This window comes from Colletotrichum jinshuiense, chromosome 6 (genome assembly GCF_051148585.1).
Source record: "Colletotrichum jinshuiense chromosome 6, complete sequence".
In the NCBI taxonomy this organism is placed as follows: domain Eukaryota; kingdom Fungi; phylum Ascomycota; class Sordariomycetes; order Glomerellales; family Glomerellaceae; genus Colletotrichum; species Colletotrichum jinshuiense.
This window is the reverse complement of record NC_139313.1, coordinates 841,728-865,734: the sequence shown is the minus strand read 5'-3', so window position 1 is coordinate 865,734 and position 24,007 is coordinate 841,728. Positions and strand designations below refer to the sequence as shown.

Genomic DNA, 24,007 nt, shown 5'->3' with positions numbered 1-24,007 from the left:
GGTACCGGCATTTCAAGACTACATATACCCTCCGGTCACCGCACCCACGCTTTGTCAGGTTGTGGCTCCCAATCAAAGCGGGTCAGCGTGGACACTATGCCCAGAGTCCGATTCAGGCATCACGGATGAATGTGTCCCATCATGGCACGCTTCATGTTGTACTCGTGACAGGCGCTGCCAGCATGTAAGCAAGGGGCGATGCAGAAAACCGCGGGGAAATGGCAATTTACCCTGGTTCTTGACTCGATCCAGACTCGGAAGACGGCCCTAGAGTGCGACTCTGGCGTCTCGCCATGACACTTTCACGATGGCATGACACCCAGTTCGGTGATTCACCATAGGGTGGGTTTCTCTACGGGGTTGCTACCCAATATCCGTTGCCAGGTTTTCGGCACACTTGATATGTATCTCATAACCCCAAATAGAGCACTATATATGCCGTACTTCTCATCTCTCTGGAATGCATTTTGCCTGAACTCGTCACCGCTCTTCACCCAGATCCCCGGGCAGCATCTCTCTATTCAAGACGCATTCAATCTATCAAAACCGGCGAAATCATGGGCAATTTCAACCCTTCTTCTCTTTTACTAGCCTTGGCAGCTACCGTCGCGGCCCACGGCCACGTGGACTGGCTCGTTGTCAACGGTGTCGCATACCGCGGCTGGGACTCCCCCGCCTTCACCTACTCTCCACCCACGAGCCCCGTCGTTGGATGGAAGATAGACGCCCCAGACAACGGGTTCGTTGAGCCGGTCAACTTCGGCACCAGCGATATCATCTGCCACAAGAACGGGAGCCCGGCTGGCGGCCACGTTACCGTCTCTGCGGGATCCACGATCCAGCTAGTATGGAACACATGGCCTGAATCCCACAAGGGCCCGGTACTTGACTATCTCGCTAAGTGCAGCGGCGACTGCGAGACTGTTGACAAAACCTCGCTTGATTTCTTCAAGATCGGCTCGGGCAGCCTCATCGACATGTCCCTTACAAATGGCAAGTGGGCAGACGATGTCCTCATTGCCAACGCCTTCACCTGGACTCTTCAAATCCCCGCTACCCTCGCCCCGGGCAACTACGTTCTTCGCCACGAGATTATCGCCTTGCACTCTGGAGGCAACCCTAACGGCGCTCAGGCCTACCCGCAGTGCTTCAACCTGCAAGTCACAGGCGGAGGCTCCCTTGCTCCCGCAGGTGTCAAGGGCACGGCGCTGTACAAGTCTACCGACCCCGGAATCCTCTTCAACCTCTACACTAGCCCACTTGTGTACCCTGTGCCTGGTCCCACGCTGGTTGCAGGCCTCCCTTCGACTGTCGCTCAGAGCACCGCCCGCATAACTGCGACGTCGAGTGCGACGCTTCCCGGGGGCAACAGTGGTAGCAACCCCACCACGCTGCGCACTACTACCACGTTGGTGCCTATAGGCACCTCTACTCGAGCGGCAACGACGACTACGACGGCTGCGGGCGGCACCACTGTGCCCAAATACGGACAGTGCGGCGGTCAGGGCTGGACTGGACCGACAACTTGCGCCGCAGGCTCGACCTGCCAGGCACTGAACGCATTCTACTCACAGTGTGTCTAGAATTGGACTTTGAATGGACATATGACTGCGGAAATACTTGAATCCGGTCGGATTTGGCGTGGTTTGCAGCTTCATGTATAAAGCTTAAAATCGGATATGCCCGTCAGAAATGTAGTTATTCGATATGTTAGACCTCTTTTGGTACCGCGAAATTCAACACATTACTCTCGCAACAATCCACACAATAGGAGGCCGTTTCCTAAGCTGAGGATCAGTCCCCAAACAGAGTTTTGACGACTTGAATTGTTCACCTCAGGGAACTCTTTTCCTTTAAAGTTAACACGTCTTCAACACATAACTTCGACGAATTGGATGAAATGAATATAAAACCCTTTTTCTGAGTTTATCATAAAGTGATTTTTCCATAGGTTCTCTCAAAGCACAAAGCCTAGACATATACTCAGAAGTGGCAGCCGTTCTCCCATCCCTCCATTATCACTGACCCACAGTGTTCTCCTTCCTTCTAATTATTATCTTGGCACCATCTGGGGGAAATACAGCTTCCGTCAACCAGTAGTTCTCAGGACGCTTGCCATTGTATTCCTGAGGGAATTCAAGATCATAGTGAGTCAGCAAATAGGCGATAACCATCTTTAGCTCAAAATCAACCAAGAAGCGGCCGGGGCATGCGTGCTTTCCATGCCCAAAAGGGAGGTGATCCGGGCCGGTAGTGACAAAGGTCACAGGAGGCACCTGTTGCCCGTTTGCAGCAGCGTCCTCTCGCATCCGGGAAAACCGGAAAGGGTCGTACTTGAGCGGATCCTCCAAGAACTCGCCGTCTGTTTGGGCGGGCTGTCCCAGGAACGATATGAGAGTACCTTTGGGCAAGTGGTGGCCATCAGGAGTCTTGAATCCGTCGACCATGACCTTGCGGAATAAGGCACGCCCACCGAAAGAGTTGAGCCGCAGGGTCTCTCGCGCCACACTATCCGCCTTGGCCATTTGGCTGACCTTAGCCTTCGTCCATTTGCTATCTCCGCCGGTATACAGAATGCGGTTGACCTCATCGCGCAGGATGGCTATAGTGTTAAATTCCGGGTCTGAACCCAATATGTTGAGGAGCATGTTGGTGACTTGAATGCTTGTCTGATGCATGGAACCGAAGTTGGCCGCGATCAGGCGCCGTGTCATCATGTCAATACTGTTGAACTCTTCGGAACGGTGCTTCTCGGCGTAACGTGCCATCATCTGCAGGTGATCTTGAGGCTCAACATGGTTCGGATCGTCGCGGTCATATTTGAGAGTTTCGAGACGCTCCTTCCAAATTGGCTCAAACATTCTCTTCAGTTTGTTGATTTTACCGTGTATTGTAAGGTTGGTTAGAGTACCAACTATGGGTCTCAGAATCCGAGGACTTGCTCCGGAAGCGCCCGCATTGGTTATGAGTTGGTCGACAATGTCAAATGATGTGTTCAAGTATTCCTCACTCCGGCCTCGTGCGCGTTAGCAAAGTCTTGTGGGGTTCGGGGTTAAGTTGCATACAGATTGGAAGTCCGATAGTGAACCGACTCGCCGCCTGAGCCACGACCATTTTGATTGACTTGAAGAGGTCAATTTCTTTCCATTCTGTGTCGATGCCAAACCATTTATCAAAAGCGACGCCAAGCTCATCGTTCATCGCCTCGCAAATGTTTTCCAGCACAGCGTTCATTTCTGTCTTGACCAAAAGTCCCTGCCATGCATCTTCGACGTAACGGCCATGCCCGAGAGCCCATTGAACTTGGTCTAGCTCTGCGAATGCCTTGCCCAAGCTGAGCTCCTCCTCGGGTTTGGTCTGGACCCAACGCATGGAGCTCGTGGGCATGATCACCTCATGGCGAAAGCCGAGGCCGGGGATGATCACCAACTTTCCTTTCTTGGTATACTGGACTCTTGGTAAGTACAATTGAAAGGGTGAGGAAGTGTGTTTCCGGTACATTGTCATAAGCGTCTCGAAACAAGCCTTGGCAGTCTGTGTAGTAGCGAAGGTACGTGCGGAAACTAAATCGCGTAGCCCCTTCTGGTTCACCGATGAGCGGGATTCCTTTGGGGTATGGAACGCTGAGAAATGCTCGGCTGATGAGGTACAAAAGGATGGCAGCGCTCAGCGCTATCACGCTGACACCTGCGAGGCTGGTTGCTACTGGGAGGAAATGGGATATGGGCGCCATAATGAGCCAAGCCACAGGGCTAGCTGGGGAAAATTGCGCCTGGGTAGTTTTCAAGCTGTGGAAGTCAATGGCCAACAAAGATTTCTTAGGGGGGACTCTTGAGGTTTAAATGAACGTTGATTGCTTAACATTAGGTTGGAAAGCCGGTGGGAGAGGAGGGTCAGAGAGTTTGGGGGCGGGTTAAGGTGGGCAGGCCACCTAACAAGGATCATCCTCACCTTATCAAGGTGGTTCCACCAGCTAACATCAACAGCTTGGATGCCTGGAATTCATAGGCTTGACTCGACACAAAGAGCTGACTTTCGGTACCTTGCAAACAGGATTCTGTAGGATGCTAGTTGTATCCAATCGACAGTCAGCGCTATGGCTTTTAGTGTCTCAGATAACGACGAATTAGAACCTCGGATTTCTACTAACGTCGCTAAATATCAAAGGCGGTCAAGAGTGTGGTCAAAAATGATCAAATTTTGAACAGCGGTTACAAAGACAAGTCAGGTCAATTTCACCAGTTGCTCTCTCCCAGAGGCTGGATGACAGAATTAACTTAGACAAACAATGCAGGTTGTCTTCTTGGCTGCAACGCAGCAAACAATCATTTACATCACATGACCTCGACCCCAACAGCCAACTACCTGCAGGTTTAGGAAGACAGGAACAGGTACCAACCCTGTCCTCATTGCAGTCTGCAGCTTACTATGTACCCAAATATTAATCCATCGCGCAGATCTAAGGCGCTATTGTTGTGTAATTTTCACTGGGGACCCTTGCTCGAGTAAGCAGGCACGTTTGCCGAAAAGGCAGTGCGTTTTCCAGCTATTTTGATTGGGCGAATACTGGATTGAATGTTTGTCCAGCTCCCATCTACAATCGCTAGCCTCTCTGGTTCGTCATCACTCTGAGTTTCATGCAGCCACACATACATGCACCTACAGATACATGGTAGAAGACGGGTTCACGGGCAGCCGGCGCCAAAACAAACGATTCTCCAATCACACTCCCCCCACAGCACCTTCCTGAATTGACAAAAATATGGACGATCTGGGAATCGAACCCAGGACCTACCGCATGCTAAGCGGTCATTATACCACTAAACCAATCGCCCAACAGATGATCTAGCCCGGACTTGAACCGGAGACCTTCAGTGGAACCGTAGAGAGGACGCAAGGTCACCTCGAGTTGTTAGACTGACGTGATAACCAACTACACCACCAGACCATGTGATTGATATAATGGCATAGTCGAATAGCTTCATATTCTGCATGAGTGGTCCGATGGAGAGTATTGCAAAGCAAAGGTGCTGGTTGGGCCATGATTGTGGGAACCGACTGGGGCATTTCTTAGATCCACCGAGAGGAAATTTTATTTTACAATTTCTACCAGGGGACTGGATAGTTGCGACTTCGGCGTGGGCATTGGTTTGTTTTCAGCCAAGGTGTGTCAAGTTATGTCCACTCAAAGCACTCATCTGTGATGAAGAGGGGGGCAGAATAAAATGGTGATACAACTCGCATGGCGGTACGAATATCAGTGGCCACCATCCCGTGTGCTGAAGGAGGCTCCATCAACGGAGATTATCATACCCTTATGGAATATTGACTAATGTGTGGAAAAGCACTGATAATTCAAACATCACTCAGTCGCACAGCATCGTTCTCCTCCACTCCTCCATGTGTTGCGCCTTTGGTATCAATGAGTGGCGGTGTGTTTGACAGTGAAGAAAGCACGGTGAAATCAATCCCGCTCAGAATCAGATTGATCCAGCAGTCACTTACATGTGTAGCATTATCAAACTGTCTTGGAGAAGGAATATGAAGCATGGAACGATTTCTTCGTCTGCGTGACTATATTGATTCCATTTTATTTTACCGAAGTCTGTTGCCGGTTGAATAGATATATACGTCCGTGGTAACCGTCATGAAGTAGAATAACTTGTGAAAAAGGAAATAAAAGATGCCCGATGGATATTAACGAATAGGGTAGAGAATTAATAGAAATCAAAACGACGAGATACACGCTCCGAGTTATCCTTGAGGTAAGGAACCTTTTCTTAACATTGCTCCGCTATCACTACATCGCACCAGATGGATACCTGGGAACACCAACCTTCCCAATGATACTATCACACCTGACGTTAACTATATGTTCATATGTCTGTTAGCAGCTGATAAAAAAAAAAGCAGTAATGTAAAGACAATCTTACTATTTCACTGTTTAAGGCCAGAATTTGGAATCTTGTCCTCTATTTTCACAATAACATCCAGTTGATCCTTAACCGCAAAGGTTGTCACTGTGATATCCCAGTTCATGCTGCTTGGAAAAGTGTAAGGGTCCGCCGGGTTGTTGGAAGGATAGAACCAATCCTTATTCGTCTTGCCATCGGAGTATTGGATTTTATAGTGTGACTGAATTGGCTTGAAAAACCCTCGCTCGGGAGACTCGATACCGACGCAGAACGACTGCAATGCTTCCATATCCTGCCAGCAGAGAGAGACATCGTCGGCGCCGCTTTTGCCAAAGTAGCATCCCTTTGTCCACGACATGGTTTGCTCTCCACCCTTCCCCAACAAAGTGCCGTCGGTTATATCTTGAACCATCCTCACGTCGGGAGATGTTGGTATTGTGTGATGTAGTAGTGTGAAGTCCGTCGAGGCTAGATTGGCGAAGGAGAAGGAGTGGTCGGGGTTGATCATTCTGACACCTGAGCTATCCATTTCGAAGGTTGGTTGTTTCGCGATTTTCCCCAGTCGTAGTTATTTCTGTGTGCAAATGATATTTTCAAAATGCGGTTCCGTGTTACGGCGCAAAATACAGTTAACAGAAAAGTGCTGTTCTTCGAGGAAATTCGTCCGAACAGCTGAGAGCCTATATTTCACTAACATTGGCAGCTCTTGTGGCAAACTCCGCTTTCGGTATGAGCCATTTCCTTCTTGGCGGATGGTGACGATCATTTGGCTTTTTGTTGCAATGCTCCGTTTGGTATGGTCTAGGCAAAGCCCAGAAACCCAGAAGCCACCGTTTTACCCAATGCGGCCTCGGTTTTCGCGCTGTGTCGGTTGCAGCACGGGTACTCTCCACGCCGCACCCGAAGAAAGAATATGCCCTAGTTTTCGGCCTGTTGGAATGCATATTACCCCGGATGTCTTTTAGTTTCGGCTTCTGCTTAGTACGGAGATTTTACCCTGTTCCGCAATCGCAGGAGTCGTGAAATGTCACGAATGAATTATAACTAACCACCAAGATAGCTATGATGCATTTGGCTTCTATTTCTATTCTGGCAAAGAAATAAATGCACTTGAAGAAAAGAAACGGAACAATTGGGTCCAGGGCAGCCCTTCTTTGGAATGCTAGGTGAGCAAATGAGCATGTCTCCTAGCGGCCAAACCAGATCCTGTCCCGCATCTGATATCGCACAAGGCAGTGCCACAGAAAGTCTCGACTTTGGGCTGAGGCTATGTTTGATGGGACAAAAGGGTAAAAAGTCTAAATAGGCCAACAAGCCTCCGCAAAGTTACCGGTACAGCCACAAGTATTATCCGAGAAAAGTTTTGTCGAGCCTGATTGGTTCATTTATCAACTCTGACCATTCATCCTTTCAGACTTGTTCCTTTTTATCTCTAGGACCTTGAGTCTGAAAGCAAGCTCCCCTTGACCCTTCGTAGAATATTCAGCTCTTTCGTCAAATTCATCCCCTCCCCGCTGTCCCAACCCAGCGTTTACTATTGCCCTCTTAACAATTTGCCAGTACTTGGACCAAATATATTTACCAGCAAAGGGCAGAAAAGGCAATAACAGGTTCGATTCAAGGATCTAAATCATCATTGGTATCTAAACGCCCGTCTACCGAGTTTGCAATCTCCATGCATCTTGTCATGTTTCAAAACAAGAGCCAAGGTCTGCTAGTAAATCCTCAGCAAGAACATCGATAGCGCCTGTCCGTTGATCTTCAATTCCGAATGAAAGAAAGAGCACATCATCCAAGAACCCATGATATCTCTGATCCTTCCTCTTCCAACTGATTGATGTCACATAAAACATTTCAGAGCCTCCGTTATCTTTCTTCTCCCGGCCATGAATCCATATCGGCCTCTTTGATACCAAGAATACTTCGAACGGCGCCTTCTGCCGGAAAACCATCACATACGGCTCATACTCACTATGGAATCGGTAGAACGTTTTGTGTTGGAATATTGTGAAGATAAATGTGTTGTCGCCAGTGGCTTTGCATTTCGGGTCACTTCTCTTGCAGAAAGTGATGCTCAGCGAATTGGTAGCCTGGTGTATCGACTCCGAGTCCGGTGGCAGCTTCGGCATGTACTTGCTCAAACACGCCTCATCCCCGGCAGCCATGGGTGCAAGGTCCGGCCCTACAGAGCCGTCCAGGCCCAGTCTCGCAAAGATCCTCTTGGGCGCCACATCGTGGTGAACGTAGGCCACGCCGTCTTCATCCCAGAATATGAACCAGTTCTTTTCTATCGTGCCAGACGGCGGCGGACGCCGCAGTTCCGTGCCGAGACCAAAGCCTTGCTCTATTGTCGTGTCGAACCCCCAGTCCCCAAGCGAACGGAAGTCTTGCATGAACTGTCCGAAGCATGAGAATATGGAATTGGAACCGTATACTATAAAGGGGGCTTTTGGGCCGTGGAAGACTCGCGCATCGTGAGGTCCGACGTTAACAGTGATGAAAGCCCAGTCGGATGGACATTTGTTATCGCCATTTGGCGTGGCTGCGACTGGTAGAACTGTCGGAGCGTTGACGCAGTCGAGCCCTCCTAACCCGAAAACGGCATTACATACGAGCTCATAAAACTCAGCAGTGTTGTCATTTTGTTTCACCCTTTGTGCAACTATGATGAAGGTGTTGTCGAGAGTGGGATGGGGAATGATGTTGGGGTTGATAGCTTCCTCTTTGCCAAAATGAATGGGGAAGAATTTCTTGTCGGAGGTCGATGTCGAAAAAATTTCACGATGTGTCTCCTTTGCTACAATCGGAGGAGGCACTGCGACCACCGGCTGTGATTGAATCGACACGGCCGACGGCGCGGGCCTAGACACAGGCTTCAGTTCATCGCCTTGTTTCCAGTTCGGCGCAAATATGTTGTCGAACCAGTTGTCAAGACCTGAAATGGAGCGTCTTGAGTCGAAAAGCCGGGTTCCGACAAAGAAAAGAAACAGAAAAGGGCCGACAACGAGGACGGTGCGCTTGAAGTCCCTAGCGAGCATCGCGTGGGACTATGCGCGTTCGCCAGAGAGTCAATCTTCGGTTGGCTTGCACGGGCAGATTTGGGAACCGGGTTGCAACGAGAGGAGACAGACGAGAAAGATTCCGGACCTTCGGCACAGGCAAAGAAGCTTTCTCCACAGCGTGCTGGTCCAATTTTACCCCGCGATTCACGGTTGCATCACCAAGAGTACCAATACCGGTAGGTATAGGGAACCAGGATACAAGGGTTTGCGATGGATCAATTGGAAATTGTGGGCAGGCTATCGGATGATGTATGCCGTGTGATAGGGATCGGCTGGTGAGCAAATGAATACGACCATGGAGCTCCGAGTTCGAGCTGTTGGGCCTTGCTAACCATTCCCAACCACCCCATATCGCTAGTATGGAGGATCAGGCAAACCGGAAAGCATGATGAGCTTACTGTAAATGGTTGTTATTTGCGAGCATGTGAGCGTGAGAGTGCCTCGGTGGGCTGCACGAACCCCTGGTCTAAGTTGCATCCCTTTACCCCTCATAATCCCCCACGCCACATCCAATTTTGGCAAAGCATCCGTTATTGCAGCGAGCGTCATTGGGCGTGATAAGGCTGCATGCCGATGGCACAAGAAATTGAGGCATGAGCGGGATGGCGACAGGCTCCAAGACTGTCCGCCGAAAGCAAACTGTGTGCGGAGCGGCGGCTTCGTCGCCATCAGAACTGCTCGTTGCACCGCTGGGTCTCCGGTCACACAAATCATGGCTTCATCATGGGGGTTTGAGTTCAACTGGAAACCGGGCCCGTCATTTTAATGGCACTGGATGGCAGCCAGTCCCACTCTGCAACAATCGACTGTGTCTCTGGTAATATCTTCATCATATTACGATTGTTCTAATTGACAGTTGTACTTGCGGTAAAATTATGATTACCTCGAACTACTGTAGCCAATGTCTTAGTCTCTCAACTCTGGCATTTTGAGTGTTCCTGACCGCCGTGTTCCCCTTCAGTTAGCGTCAAGATTTTGCTGCTGTTACAGGTACATTCAACGTTTTCTTATATAGCCATTGTGAGAATTTGACGCTCGGATCGTCAATAAACCTCATCACAACTTCTGCCAGCCAAAGAGTGATAGGTAAGAGGATCAGGTGAGGAAGCAAAAATGCCGGTTCCAACCCCAGAGGGCCAATCTTGGGTAAGGGGAATTTGTCGACTAGGTGAGCGAGGTGTTCCTTTTCCGAATCCTTGTAGAACCCAACAGCTGTGTAGATGCGATCTCCCAATGTTCCTAAGACAGGTCCGTGGACTAGGTAGAGCGCATAAGAGATGCGCCCTAGGTATTGGCAGAAGCGTGTTTCGAAGAACCTCTTCAGCCACCAAATTCGAGGAATCGAGGCTACTAGAAGTACCGCGGCCCAAAAGAGGTAAAACCATTTGAAATCATAAACGGCTTGTGGTTTGAGGAGAGATAGGTAGTACCATCCACGGTTGTCGCTCAACTTCATAACATTGCGACTGAAAGATGGAACGCCTCCCAAGTATATCGAAATAACAAAAAGATGGTAGTATATGAACACCTTAGCAGGCTCCAGCCTTTTGAAGATGGCGGGCAAGTCGTTTTTCTTCGCTAGAAGGTCGAGGTCGCAGAGCATCATGCCCATGACAAACATTGCGCCGTACCACCCGTCGGCGATGTACATGAAGTAGAATGCGAGTCCAACTTCACACCACAATCGGGCGTTTCTGGTGCAACGCGAGAAGGCGAGAAGAGCCGTGTAAATAATGATGGATCCTTTCATCTCGACAGGTATTGACCAAAGATGTGGATTCCAGCTAAAGAAAGGGTTGCCGCCCGTGGTGAAGATAAAGCTAAAGTTCTTCAGCTCGCAGTACCACGACCAAACGTCTTCTTTCCAGGTCGATTGGCGTTCAATGTTATCAATCCATAAGTCGAATATATGGATCAAGCTCATGTAGATAAAGGTAGTCGCTACCAAAGGGAGGAAGAGTCTGATCCATCGTCTAAACAACGCTGAGCCAAGATTCTCTGCCAGCTTGCCGTACTCTGCGGACTGGATCAAACTCAGTGGTTTTGCGGAGAGGACGTAGCCGGATATTACAAAAAAGACTGACACCGCAAAGTGGCCGCCAGTAAATAGATGTCGTATACCAGGGAATGCTGCAAGATGATACTTGTTCTCGTAGCCGAAAGCATTTTCGAATATCCGATTTTGGACGTCGGGTTCGTGGGCCCAAAGTTGGTTGTGATGCCAATAGACCAGGAAAGCAGCAAACCCCCGAAGACCGTCGAGATATGCCGTTGGCCGCAGGGTTTCTGAGGTTTTGGTGTCTTTGATGGGCCAGAAGAATGAACCAATCCTGGAAAGATTCAGCCGTGATGGGCGTTTGGACCGCACCAGGGTGGCTGGCTTCCAATCGATTGCTTCAGCAACCCATTTGGGCCTCTCGCACCAGGAAGGTTTGACATCGTCCCAGTCTTTGCTATCGAGAATGCCTTCATTCCTAGGAGACATAGCGAAGAAATGATGAATGGGGTGTCGAGATGGATAAGTTGATGTTGCGAAGGCGAGTTTTCAGCCTCAAGCTGCCAACGAAGCGTGCTTACCGGCGTCTGCTGCTTCCCGTGTGCTTCTACAGAAAGTGGCACCTTAACCCTTGCTTCTCTAGAGACATTGATTTGGGAAAGAGGTATTATGCTTTTCAGTAGCTGAGAATCCTGCGCGGGGTGCGCCGGCAGTCATCAAAGAGCCACCGTTTAGCGGCTTTAATCCGGCTTGGCGTTGATCCTTGCGTTGCTTTGAACAAGCGCGTGGTTCAATTCTTGCTGGCAACGAGTTAATCGTTCGTCCAGAGTTTCACGAGCAAAAAACACAAAGTGCCAGCTGAACAGTGAGAAAGATTCCGAGGTCAATAACAAAAGGATGCGGGGAGGCGGGTTTAGTCTAAGGGTGGGTGGATGGTCCATTCGTCTGGGGTTCCTGGTTCAACATGCGGGGGATGGACAGGGGTAGAATGCGGAGAGTCAAGCTTCGGCCAACATTAAATTAGGCAGCGCAGGATCAACACCACACCATGTTCCTCATTGTGACGCAAATTTCATTTATCAGTTATCGGTTGAAATGGAGCCAGGGCTTCTAGTGTAGATGCTCCTGGCAGTTATCACGAGTGGCAAGGGATGGCTCGGTCTACCTGTGAAATGTGATTCGACATGTGAACCACATCCTCAACTCTAGCACTCGGCCGGTTGGATCACCTCCAGGTTGGATTATTACCGCATTTTCCCTTAATTAGGAAGGTTCCACCGTCTTTCGTTCCCCTGGATATTGTGGCTATCGCTGCCGATGGCCAAGATCGGCCCAATGGACGCTGGAACAAGCCCAACGTCCCGGCGCTATTATGGCGCGAAATGCAGGCCGCTGCAATGAGTGGTTATCGATATCCCCGCAATCTGGGTGGCTTTGGTTCTTATTGTACCTGGCTCCGGTGGAAGATGGCGGCTATCCACACCTACCAGTGAACGAATGAGAGGTAGCACTGCTGGGCCTCCGTCCAGCGTTTCTCGTATTGCAAGACAGGGCAGACAGACATAACGTGAGTTCGATCCGATTAGCCAACTGAGGCCGTGGCATCAGTAAGGCACAGCTGGGGTCAACACGATGCAACCCGAGCCACGCGACCTCGGCGGTTCTCCCGCTTCTCAATAGCATATGAATCTCGGCTCGTGAAAATGATGCACAATAGAACGGCGAGTGGGGGGAACGGAACATCCTGGACAAACCCCCGCCTCGGCGATGAGGACTCATGGGGTTTTGTGCCTGCATGTAGAAAGTTCCCACATAATTCGACATGCATCCCTCTTGTCTTGTTCTTATGTTCGTCGCATCTTTGCCAAAAGCTTGGTCTAGATGTTCTTTTGGTTGAACACCACCAGGCTCTGGACAGCGTTAGTCAACATGTCTTCACCCATCATGAGTCCACTGAGTCCATTGAGCCCGACTGGCTCGATGAAAACAAACCTTTTCCGAAACAGATTCCCAACACAACTTCGGCGATGCGTTCCCCTATACATCGCTTGTGTATGCATTTTCCTCCTTGTACTCAACATCGACTTGGTGGGATCGGTGCCACATCCTGTCCATCTTTCCAAGCGAGGCGGACGTTACCCAACAAGAAACGCACGACGGCCCTTTCCCAAGAAGATATGGCAAAGTTGGAAAGTTGCGCCATTTTCATTCGAGAACGAGCAGGTGCTCACTGCCCGAACATGGACGGATAAGAACCCTGGATTTCGGTACGAAGTTCTTACCGACAACAACGACATGGAGTACGTTGAAGAGCATTATGGACCCGACGGACTCGACCGCCCAGACATCGTCGACATGTACCGCAACGTGAATGCAACTATTATCAAAGCCGATCTTCTTCGTTACATGATAATGTATTCTGAAGGGGGTGTTTATGCCGACATCGATGTTGAGGACTTGCGGCCAGTCAGCAGATGGATCCCAGAGAGATACAATGAAGCTGACATTGATCTTGTCATTGGCGTCGAAATCGACCAGCCGCACTTCAAGAACCATCCAATCCTTGGCAAAAAGTCCATGTCTTTTTGTCAATGGACATTCATGTCGCGGCCTCGCCACCCTGTCATGTTGAAACTAGTCGAAAATATCATGGCCTGGCTTCATGACGTCGCTAGCGACCAAGGCGTATCTATCTCGGAAATCAAGCTCGACTTTGACGAAGTTATAAGCGGCACCGGTCCGTCTGCTTTCACCAAGGCTGTACTGGACGTGATGACGTTGCGTTCTCGATCAGGACCGATAACCTGGGACGTATTCCATGATATTGACGAGTCAAAGGTCGTTAGTGGCATCCTTGTTCGCGATGTCGAGTCCTTTGCTGCTGGTCAAGGCCATTCTGACTCTGGAAACCACAACTCCAGAGGCGCCCTTGTCAAGCACCACTATCACGCATCGAACTGGCCAAGTCGGCATCCAAGATTCAGACACCCCATATTTGGCGAGGTTGAAAGATGTAACTGGGATATTGAGTGCGTTATCAAATGGGACAAGGATATTGCAGCCTTCAATTCACTCTCGCCAGAGGAACAGAAGCAGAAGGTCGAGGAGCACGAGAACCTTCAGAGATTGCAGGCTCAACAAAATCAACAAAATCAGCAAAAGCCAGCAGAGAAACCGTTGCAACTATCACATGATCAATCCCTGCAGGTACCATCACAGCAAGAGGAACTAAAGTTGAGGTAAAACGCACTAAAAATGCAAAAGTCGACGAATTTGAAAAGGCTTCCAAGAATGCCATCAGCTGCGGAAAATTTCATGAAATCAAAAGCCGAGCCGGTCACAGTCAAAACTGACGCCGACCATCGGGAGTTTTGGGATGAAGAATACAAATGGTGATAATGTTGCGGGCTGATATATGACATTTGGAGAGGGTTGCTATTTCGAAATGCAGCACGCCACCTGCATAATTTGGGGTCCGTTTGCTCTATGATCCAAGGAAGCTGTCTATTATGTGCAGAAAGTATCCATCTGCTAAGCTGGAAGCAATGATCACTACCAGAGTTAGACATATATTATATACAGCGAGTAAAATATGCTCCGGGGACAACACAATATACCCTTATAATTTATGTACATATATTCACCAGTGAAGAAATCCAGGCGATGTGACATAGGCAGAGGACGGCCTCAAAACCAATTTCCAAAAAATTCCCTTCCATCTTAAGAAGTGAGCGGTTGCTGCTTGAGCCTTGGCAGGCCTGGGCTGATAGAATGGGTCTAGATTTGGTCCTCTATGGTCGGATTTGGTGTAGACTAAAAGTGGGCTCAATTTTACTTGAGATCCTTCTTATGTTAAACTGGTTGATGCCGGACCAGACCTCCTCCTAGTGTTTCGGTATCTACTACATCGCAGAAAATCTTTGTCAAACGGGACGCAGTTGTTTTCTCCCTTCTATTCAGTGACAGAATCTTTCCAAGCGAGAGGTTAGGGAACAAGCGGGGTGTACACCTGTTCTCATTGCCTCGGTAAAACCTGGCGTAGAAGCTTATGGCCGCCTTGAGGGAGTGAGAGGAGATTCTATTGATATATTGACATGCCCGCTAAAAACTACTTGGACCTAAACAGCCCCCGTCCCCACTTGAAGATAAGAAATGATCTCCCAAGTATGCGACCGAAGATTAAAGGCAGGCCAAATCGAAACCATGTTAAAGGCTGCCAAAGTCTAGGCGATGGGATCTCATCAGCCCGTCCTGGCCTCTTTGGTATCATTTCGATTGACGTCCCTACAAATGCCTCTACAGCTTGCAATATGATTCTGGTTGTGTCCTCTGGTTGACTCAAGAACGGCGAATGGCTCGTTTGAAGCTCTCTATGCTCCACCCTACCACCCATCTCTCTTGCCATGCCTACTTGCATCCTTTGCACCACCACTGGCAGTCCCTGATCTTCGATAGTACCAAGATACCAGACAGGCACATCCTGCCATCCAGCGTATGCATGCTCACCCCCTTCAAACAGTGCTTTGAGACTTTGAGTAGTGAGCTGAGAGGTCCAAAATTCCGCTTCTTCTGGAAGTAGGTCGTGATAAAAGAGCTCGCGAGGATCGGCGACGAGCTCCGCGTACCCTGTTGTAATATTGACGCGCCATGCAGGAGGTGGACGCCCGAAGAGAGGGTCCATGAAGGCGAGTCCAGTCAGGGTAAAGCCAGAAGCTATGAGGATGAGCCCGATTACATAGCCACCGGATGAGATTCCCTTGTGGTAGGCATTGGTCGAAGTTGATGTTGGGATTAAGCTGCTCTCGACGGCATCGCGAGGCTGTGTAAACCCTTTGATGGCGCTGTTGCCAACCATGCCGCCATAGGAATGAGCAATGACCACCACGTTGTGTCTTTGTGCTATTTCGCGAGATAAAACCTGACGTGCAGCGTCGACATCGTCTTTAAAGGTCGCAGTCGGGTCCCCAGTCGTAGACGGAAGGGTGATCGAAACACATCTCAGCCTATGCTTCTTTTGCAGCAGCGAAGTGATCTTGTCATAGCATGAAGGCTTATGCCATGAGCCCGGAATGAATAGCAGTGTTGGTAGGTCAGACATTTTGTGTGTCCTGTGGTTTCGTTAGGTTTTATGTGATTCCTGAAACTCTGACAGTGACTCTGACAGTGACTTGGCGTACTAGGTGATGCAAGTTTGCAAGAGTACGGATATGGAGAATCAGATTCACCTCATTGTTTGAAAACTTCCAGGTGGCGTGTGACCAGATTACACATCCTGGAATTACAGGCCAACAAATTCGGAATAGGTATGGGCCACAGCCACAACTAACTACTGTTTTCAGCCACGTTTTTCATTTTGCAGCAAGCTGGCATGTGAAGAAACATATTATCACATACAGATATGCATAGAACACTACACTATGTAATTCAATCATATGAGCTAGTACATCGTACACTATTTTCACCAGTATACCAGTACATTCTGTGTCCTGCCGGCAGTTGTAGACAAAATTGTCCTTGCAATTGAGCCAATTTGCTTGGCTGACCATGAACGAGAGGTGAGCGTGGGCTGAACGGGGAGATTTACCTGAACAGACCTGAATTTGTCCTGGGGAAAACCAGCGCTGTGTAACATACACAGGAACCCTATTTTGTGTCCTTGTTGAGGCCATTAGACTGCGCTCAACTAGATGACCAAATTGGAGCCTATCAAGGTGTCTGTCAAAAAATTTTATCACCATCCGACGTTGGCAAAAAATTCAAAGGTCAAATATGAATGGTGCGGGGGCTGCAGCTAAAACCAATAAATATATTTACTCCGGCACAAAGTATGTAAAGTTACTTATAAAGATATGTTCATCCAAGTACCATAAGTTCCCAAGAAGCTGAGGCCCGGTCCATGATCAGATACGTATTAAACCCGCCGTCTAGCACTTCCGCGACTATAGGTAACTCATTGTTTCTGGTGTTATACCGTCCACTTAGAAAGTAAGCTTCTGGCCAGCTTGTCCAGGGACGGTGGCAACGACGTTGGCTGAGCCAAGGAGGGTGTAAGAGTAAGGGGGAGAGTTGGCGTTCAGAGTGCCGACCGGTGCAAGGTTGGCAGCACCGCCGAGGTCGTTGTCAATGGCGACTGCGTACCCGACAATATCAGAGTCCTGGGAGGTGATAGGGACTGTGACGTTCTTGAATACATTGCTCTGGACGAGGACCTGGGCATTCTGTCGAGTGTTGATGGCGGAATTGACACTTCGCGACGTTAGTCGTTGCTCAGGTTAAGGATTTAAAAAACGACAAATAAGGAAACGTTATTTCATACTTGAGATAGTAAGAGTTGTAGATGTGACCAGTGCCGAAGCGCAAGGATGGACCACGAGAGCCAACGTTGGCCCAGTAGTTGTTGGCGTAGGTGATACGCAGGTGGCCGCTGTCTTCGGCGCCGTTGTTCTCGCTGTGGCCAATCAAGGAAGTCTTCCAGTGGTCATGGAAGTAAGTGCTAATAAAAGTTAGAAACCTCATTTTCACAGCAGTTATGGATATACATACTAGGAGATGGTAATGTAGTCAGCACCGTGGGACGCATCCACGAGACCGTCATAGTAGTCCTTGTCAGACACAAGAGCGGAGCTGAACTCGCTGTGGTCAATCCATACGTTGGTGCTCTCCTGACAAGCAAAATGTTCATTAGTCACGTAACACCATGGTTACCTCTGCAAGTTTTGCTTACCTCAATTTTGATACCGTCACCAGTGGAGGCAAGGACTTTGGTAGACTTGACGTTCCGAACGATGACATTGCTTTGGCGACGAATGTGAAGACCAATACCATCAAAGCCTGCCAATCATTAGCTCGGCTTGTACGCAAAGGACTTGGGGAGTTATTCACCTGCTCCGGGAAGACCAATAACGGACTTGTTGCTACCAATACGGATGTTGGCGGTGCCCGAGATTACGCCTTTCACAACCACAATCCTAGCCGTAGTATCCTTCTCGTTGACAGCAGCAGTGAACTCGGCTAGGGACGAGACAGTAGTAACAGTGCCACCGGAGCCCCCAGATGTTCTGCAAGAAGGTTAACATAGCCCCTAATCAGTACGGGTATTAGACTTGCCCTCCGTTCAGGGTGGCATAACCAAGGGTTGCCTTGTCCGAGATAGAAGCCCGCTTAACCAAGTGAGGCTTATCCGCGACATTATCGACGGTCGGGGTCGGGGTTGCAGCCGCAAGGGCAAAGAGCGTCGCCAAGGCGGAAGTGAATTTCATTGTGAAATGCTGGTTGCAATTGGCCGGGAAGAAAACGAATACAGGAGCTGGAGATGATGCCAAGAGAATCTAGTGCTAAAGACCTGGACTGCCGAACAATTCAAAACCCAGGAACCACGTTTCTCTGCCATCCCCTTTTATACATGATCTTCAAGTCTTGGATCTGACCCTTTTCCGTCCATCACGCAAGGATTTTCACATCACGAGATCGTGTTGCGCGCTCAAATGATGCCGACATGCCCTTGCGGAATCTAGACAGTGGTTTACGCAAGCCTTCAAAATTGTAAGGTTTAATGTAGTAGTAGGTGGTATTGATGGACGGACCATATAACCATAAACATTCCGCGAATGATAAATCGCCAATATATGACACCTCGTGATTTTAAACCAAGTGTTTCCTCCACTTGTCAGCCGGCGCTCACTAAAGGAACCCTGTCCCAATGGATATGACGAGCTTAAATCGATGGGATTGCTCACGCTAACGCCATAGTATCCAGGCGCGTAGCAAGACCGAGAGGAACAGCCGAAAAACAAGCTTGTTTATTGGAGAGAAGGTTTCCGCCCGCTAATCTCTCGTTTATTCAGTGGGGAGAAGTCGTGTATCATGTAAAGTTGAGATCTGAATTACGGCAAGGGGGCGTCCGGGGTAACCGTTGGAGAAATTTCCTCAAATCAGCATTTCGCCTTGGCTTGACGTGCAGGAACCGGCAAAATTTGGGGCGGAGGATTCCTTTGCAGGAACAACAGCATGCATGGCTTTTGCACGCTATTTATTGGCAAGGAACGGATGTCATCTGCCGTGTGGATTGCATGAAAGCCCATTCGCGTATTCACAGCAGCGTTTCTGGACGGGATTGAAAGGTGCTAGTTTTTCCTATCTTGAGGGGTACAGAAAGATGAAACGAGGAAGGTGAAATATCACGAGATGTTGACGAGCTATTGTGCCTTTCTGGAGTATATGTGACCATAGTTCGCGATCATCGTCATTGTAGTTTTGTGATACAAATTTTAACCAGTCTGACCAGTGTTGCAAAATCGTTTACTTCTGGTAAGACCATCTCAGTAATTTGATATATTTTTAGGATAGATTTTTAAAGAAAAAGCAATCAATAGGACACATAGTAGTAAATTGTTGCATGTGCGTTTTGTCCTCCAGATGGTTTATATGCTCGTTCTTCCAAAAGGGTAGAGGGTGCAAACGAGAAACAAAAAAGGTATAACCGAGCACTTCAAATCTATAGCAAATGCCAACTTTAGCTCTGAGGTTGCATTATAAAGTACCTAAAGTACACTAGCTATGCATCCTCCAGTGCATCCACCTGGCTAATCAGAAGCTCATCGGAGGTAAAAACCGAGAACCAATACACACAAAGAATGCCGAACACAGAACTTGAGCGCCAAGACGTCAAAAACTGTCAAATTTTCATAGATATTTATTCTCCAATCATTAATCTCCATGCACGTGGTAGACAGGCGGGGTCGGTCTCAAGTAAGGGGATTGCACCGAGATCTGAGATGCCTTGGCGCTCCAACAGATGCCTTGGCGCTCCAACAGATGCCTTGGCGCTCCAACAGATGCCTTGGCAGCCCCCAACTACCCATAGCGAGATGGTAAATCCAACATAAACTACGATTGTACTCAAGATGTTGCAATCTCACTCCAGCACAAGATCTGCCAGGTATTTGCGTTTCTCGAACACATTCGTTTAGAACAGAGTGGGGTGATGGTGAATACGGCAACTTCTGGATGTTTTATTGCCGCTCCTGATTCGTGGATACACTATGACCCGTCGACCTGAACCTTTTTTGGAACGGAACCTTTTCACTCCAGGAACAACCTTGAATAGACCATACATACATCGTAGTCCCACTAAAGTTGGGAGTCTTATCCGTACATCGAAACGTAGTCCCACTCCACAGTTCGTTGCCACACAACTGTAGCATAATACCCTACACGTAAGTCTTCAACGGCTCAGAGCCTCCATTTGCAAGCCTTTTTATGACAAACTCATCGCGGCGTTGCTCCCACTCGTGATACATTGCCCCTAACGCGCAATTCTCCCGTCATAATCTAGGCCAGTCTCGTCGGAGGATATCTGCACAATGGTGCTGATGACAGACCCCTCCACGCTGATCTCTTTCGAAGCGCGATATCCCCCGCCCCCGCCCCTAAGTCATAACATTATTGACCATAGAGATGCGATGCATAGTTTAGCCCACTGTTTGCGACTCAGATATGCCCTTATTTGGTTAGGCAGATGACTTCGGGAATTCTGAGATGTGAGAATGGCTAAATAGGTGTGAAGGTGGTGGGGAAACGTTCTTGCCGAAGTCAGAAGCACAAACATTGATATTGTCAATGTTCAGAAAGAGGATAAAAAGATAGTAACATGGAACCTAAACTCTTAGTGGATATCATACACTGATGGCGTTCGATTGGTTACGAGTATCATGGCATAACAGCGGTTTATAGTTTGAAGACCACGAGTAAGCGGTTTGTTCGGACATCTGGTGAAGTGATCGGCTCACAACTACCGGGCAACAGTATTAGTTTGATGGCATGCCTTGTTCAGGAATGGCCCTTCGCAGTCTTAAAACGCTCTCTGCTGTTACTACTAGTAGTTATGTAGAGTTTATGAGACGAAGACGGGTTGCATTAGCTGCCACGCATGCATGCGCTGCTACCCACACTACCTATAAGAAGATGATGTAGGTTGCGCTTTGCATCTTTCACCAAGTACTCAGGGTTTCCCCTATGCATCAACACAGTAAGTTTCAGCACGGGACTAGAGTATAGTGTCAGTACTGTGTTGCTGGTGCCGTACACAGTGTACCCGGTTGCTCACTTTGAATCATTTTGCTCCTTGAAGAAGGCTTACTGATTAAAAGTTTCACTGGCAATTGTCTGTTAATCTAGTCAACCTAGTTAATTAAGTATTACAGTGATGATTCTAATAGCTCTAATCCAGATGATCAACACAAATCAACCACCAACGCGCCGCATATGAAATCTGCCGCCCTATACCGCCCTGTCCAGCAGCCAATAATTATTGAAGGCTCAATTTTTCGACTGGAGTTACCAAATTGTGACACACTCATTTCACGTGAGCCAATCTCACCTCTGTGCAACATGATAACTCTGCCAAAGTCGTATGCTAATACTGGCGAATACGCGGATGATTTACTGGACTTCATTGATACATCTTTGGTCCGCCAGATCACAGGCGACATTCATGTCAATGACGCACTAATTCATAATGCATGGGAGGCTTTACCTTCAGAATGGACAACCTGGTGGACCTCGATTCCAGATCATCGCCTAGCACAGCAAGACTTGATCGACAGTATCGAGGAACCGAATCGTACTTCATCCACAGAGGACGATGCCGACAATAATGGCGAATCAGAAAATCTGGAAGACCGACCCGAGTCGCTAACAAAATGGTTGAAGACCCTCCAATCACTCTCTCTCCCTCGTACCCAACGCCCAGGCCAAACTACCACCCTACCAGACGTTCTGACGAGCCACATGAAAGCCAAAAAGATAGCAGAAGTCTCCACCGCTACTGCTTACATTCAGAGTGTCTGTCAGGCCCACAACATCACCCATATCATCGACATGGGATCTGGACAAGGCTACCTCTCTGTGTCTCTCGCATTCCTCTTCCCAAACTTGCGCGTGCTAGCCATCGACGGCAGCGAGTCTCAGATTGCTGCCTCAAAAGCATGGGCTGACAGCCTCGGAATCCCTGAGTGCAGGATCAAGCATATGCGGCGCTACATCGACGGCACGGCGCCGCTGACAGCTGAAATGGCGGCTTGGGCTGAAGGCAAGGCGTGCATGCTCGTCGGTTTACACGCCTGCGGGAACCTCTCTGAGCATATGCTTAGGTATTTCACTACAGTCCCGTTCATCACATTTCTCGGTGCTGTTGGGTGTTGCTATAATCATATTGTTCCGCGTTCTGCTGCTTGCCCAGACGGATTTCCTATCAGTGCAAGAATGAGGAACAGAGGTGTTGTGCTGAGCGCTACGGCGCTGATGACGGGCTGCCAGGCGCCAAACAATTGGGAAAGAGCGGACTTGAGCAAAGAGGAGTCTACGTATTCGAAACGGCGCTTTTATCGAGCGCTTTTGGAGAAGATATTTTTTGACAAGGGTGTCGAGCTTGACAAGGAGAACAGACCGGTCTGGGGAGTGCGAAAGGGAGATACCGCCAACTTTACGAGGTTTACGCGTAGGGTGATGGAATGTCTCGGCGTTGACGGAAGCAAGATCAGTGACGACGAGCTCGTGGCCTATGAGGATCGTTATCGAGACTACGATGGCAAGGTGGCGATTCTTTGGACGCTGAGCGTGCTGTGCTGTAAAATTGTTGAGAGCGTCGTTGCTCTTGACCGATATTGGTTTCTTGCTGAGAACGGAGGCGAGAACGTGGACGTTCTGCCTATCTTCGACTACAAGATCTCTCCGAGAAATCTTATGCTTGTGGCTGACAAGGAGATTAAGTAGCTGAATCCATATGTTAGGATTGGATGATTAGTTATATCACTCTAAAGGACTATTTTTTAAAATAAAATAAAAACGTTGCACTGTAACAAGCCCAAGTAATAATTGGGAAGTTGTTGGATGCCAGTTCTCTCCAAGTCGGTGTGGCATCTCAATACTGTAAACAAAGAAACAGCGTCGAACTTTGCGAAGTATGGCTTAAAAACTTGAACGGCGTGAGAGTCAACGGAGTTTGAAAGGATGGATGAACTGTCTGGTTACTATTGGAGTAGGGGTTGGGTCTTTCTATTCACCATGTGTGAAGTTCGGTGGGCAGAATTTCAATCTAGACTTGGGCCTTGCACAGTCACAGATGCATATAATAGGTCTCATTGCAGAAAGCGGCGATGTTATCACCTTGCCAATGGGTCGAATCGCTTGAGGCTCTCATGCCCATCTAGCGTGTGATAGAATGCCACTTCATTGTTGGCTTAGAGTTAGTTGGGATGGCCGCCGTTACACCACTTGTATGACATCGACTCGGCGGTAATATTTGCAGTCTGTTAGTGTTGTCAGGGTGTTTTTGTTTTCTTAAAATGGCAGCCTAAATCCAAACACGCACATCCTCAGACGCGTCGTTTTCGTTTTCTACCTTCCTCTCTCGTCTTAACGGTGTGTGCATGAGCAGGGGCATGGCGGCCGTTATCCTTCTTTTTCTCAGGGGCATGCTCCCATGGAAAGGCCAAAAATATGCCCTGTCTTTCTGCTAAATTACGCATTAGGGAATCAAATCAGGCAGAACAATTGCATCCTGGCCTTGGTTGTAAAAACTCGGCTGGTGGTGCAATTACGTTACCCTTGCCGAAGGATTTGCGACGCGTTGCCTTACAAATGTTTTGTGACCCCGATTGGGCTCCTACAAAATCCTCTACGCGCCCAACTCTCGGCGACCTTTCATCCTAGTCCAGCTACAAACAACTCTCCCCAGCCGTGTTCTTCGCGGTCGAAATGGGGTTTACAGCGTGTCCCAATGATGATTCTATCGGCCCAAGCGTCGAAGGCTGCCGCGATGATTTCGATTTTACACTGACATTTGAGAGAGTCTTCTTGTCGATCTTACCGTCTGTCATATTTATCGTACTTTCAATACCAAGAATCACACTGCTTCTTCGCAAACCAGCAATAGTTGGCGGCGTTTTCTTTCAATGCACTAAGCTTGTGCGTCTCCCTCGGCCTTCCTGGCTACATAATTGCATCCGCTGACTGGCTAAAATTAGGCTGCCTTT

General features: G+C 48.7%; 9 protein-coding genes across 9 annotated transcripts; 3 read left to right on the top strand and 6 right to left on the bottom strand.

Moving 5' to 3' along the window:
- Window positions 1–557: 557 nt before the first annotated feature.
- On the top strand, window positions 558–1,583 carry EsH8_VI_000209 (glycosyl hydrolase family 61-domain-containing protein; the record flags this gene model as incomplete). The annotated part of the gene is made up of 1 exon (XM_083271462.1): window positions 558–1,583. The coding sequence occupies one exon, from the start codon at window positions 558–560 to the stop codon at window positions 1,581–1,583; it is 1,026 nt and encodes a 341-aa protein (XP_083126636.1).
- A 435-nt stretch (window positions 1,584–2,018) lies between these two features.
- Window positions 2,019–3,733, bottom strand: EsH8_VI_000208 (cytochrome P450; the record flags this gene model as incomplete). The annotated part of the gene is made up of 3 exons (XM_083271461.1): window positions 2,019–3,016; window positions 3,066–3,447; window positions 3,500–3,733. The coding sequence occupies 3 exons, from the start codon at window positions 3,731–3,733 to the stop codon at window positions 2,019–2,021; spliced, it is 1,614 nt and encodes a 537-aa protein (XP_083126635.1).
- Window positions 3,734–5,937: 2,204 nt separating this feature from the next.
- On the bottom strand, window positions 5,938–6,444 carry EsH8_VI_000207 (uncharacterized protein; the record flags this gene model as incomplete). Its single annotated transcript, XM_083271460.1, has 1 exon — window positions 5,938–6,444. The coding sequence occupies one exon, from the start codon at window positions 6,442–6,444 to the stop codon at window positions 5,938–5,940; it is 507 nt and encodes a 168-aa protein (XP_083126634.1).
- Window positions 6,445–7,600: 1,156 nt separating this feature from the next.
- EsH8_VI_000206 (uncharacterized protein) lies at window positions 7,601–8,953 on the bottom strand (the record flags this gene model as incomplete). The annotated part of the gene is made up of 1 exon (XM_083271459.1): window positions 7,601–8,953. One exon carries the CDS (start codon window positions 8,951–8,953, stop codon window positions 7,601–7,603), a length of 1,353 nt encoding a protein of 450 aa, XP_083126633.1.
- A 930-nt stretch (window positions 8,954–9,883) lies between these two features.
- On the bottom strand, window positions 9,884–11,462 carry EsH8_VI_000205 (acyltransferase 3; the record flags this gene model as incomplete). Its single annotated transcript, XM_083271458.1, has 2 exons — window positions 9,884–9,932; window positions 10,105–11,462. The coding sequence occupies 2 exons, from the start codon at window positions 11,460–11,462 to the stop codon at window positions 9,884–9,886; spliced, it is 1,407 nt and encodes a 468-aa protein (XP_083126632.1).
- A 1,806-nt stretch (window positions 11,463–13,268) lies between these two features.
- Window positions 13,269–14,216, top strand: EsH8_VI_000204 (uncharacterized protein; the record flags this gene model as incomplete). Its single annotated transcript, XM_083271457.1, has 1 exon — window positions 13,269–14,216. The coding sequence occupies one exon, from the start codon at window positions 13,269–13,271 to the stop codon at window positions 14,214–14,216; it is 948 nt and encodes a 315-aa protein (XP_083126631.1).
- Window positions 14,217–15,081: 865 nt separating this feature from the next.
- Window positions 15,082–16,071, bottom strand: EsH8_VI_000203 (Alpha/beta hydrolase fold-1; the record flags this gene model as incomplete). Its single annotated transcript, XM_083271456.1, has 1 exon — window positions 15,082–16,071. One exon carries the CDS (start codon window positions 16,069–16,071, stop codon window positions 15,082–15,084), a length of 990 nt encoding a protein of 329 aa, XP_083126630.1.
- Window positions 16,072–16,951: 880 nt separating this feature from the next.
- On the bottom strand, window positions 16,952–18,232 carry EsH8_VI_000202 (pectate lyase family protein; the record flags this gene model as incomplete). Its single annotated transcript, XM_083271455.1, has 6 exons — window positions 16,952–17,219; window positions 17,290–17,466; window positions 17,517–17,635; window positions 17,698–17,804; window positions 17,856–17,984; window positions 18,103–18,232. 6 exons carry the CDS (start codon window positions 18,230–18,232, stop codon window positions 16,952–16,954), a joined length of 930 nt encoding a protein of 309 aa, XP_083126629.1.
- A 3,619-nt stretch (window positions 18,233–21,851) lies between these two features.
- EsH8_VI_000201 (uncharacterized protein) lies at window positions 21,852–22,745 on the top strand (the record flags this gene model as incomplete). Its single annotated transcript, XM_083271454.1, has 1 exon — window positions 21,852–22,745. The coding sequence occupies one exon, from the start codon at window positions 21,852–21,854 to the stop codon at window positions 22,743–22,745; it is 894 nt and encodes a 297-aa protein (XP_083126628.1).
- Between the last annotated feature and the right edge of the window lie 1,262 nt (window positions 22,746–24,007).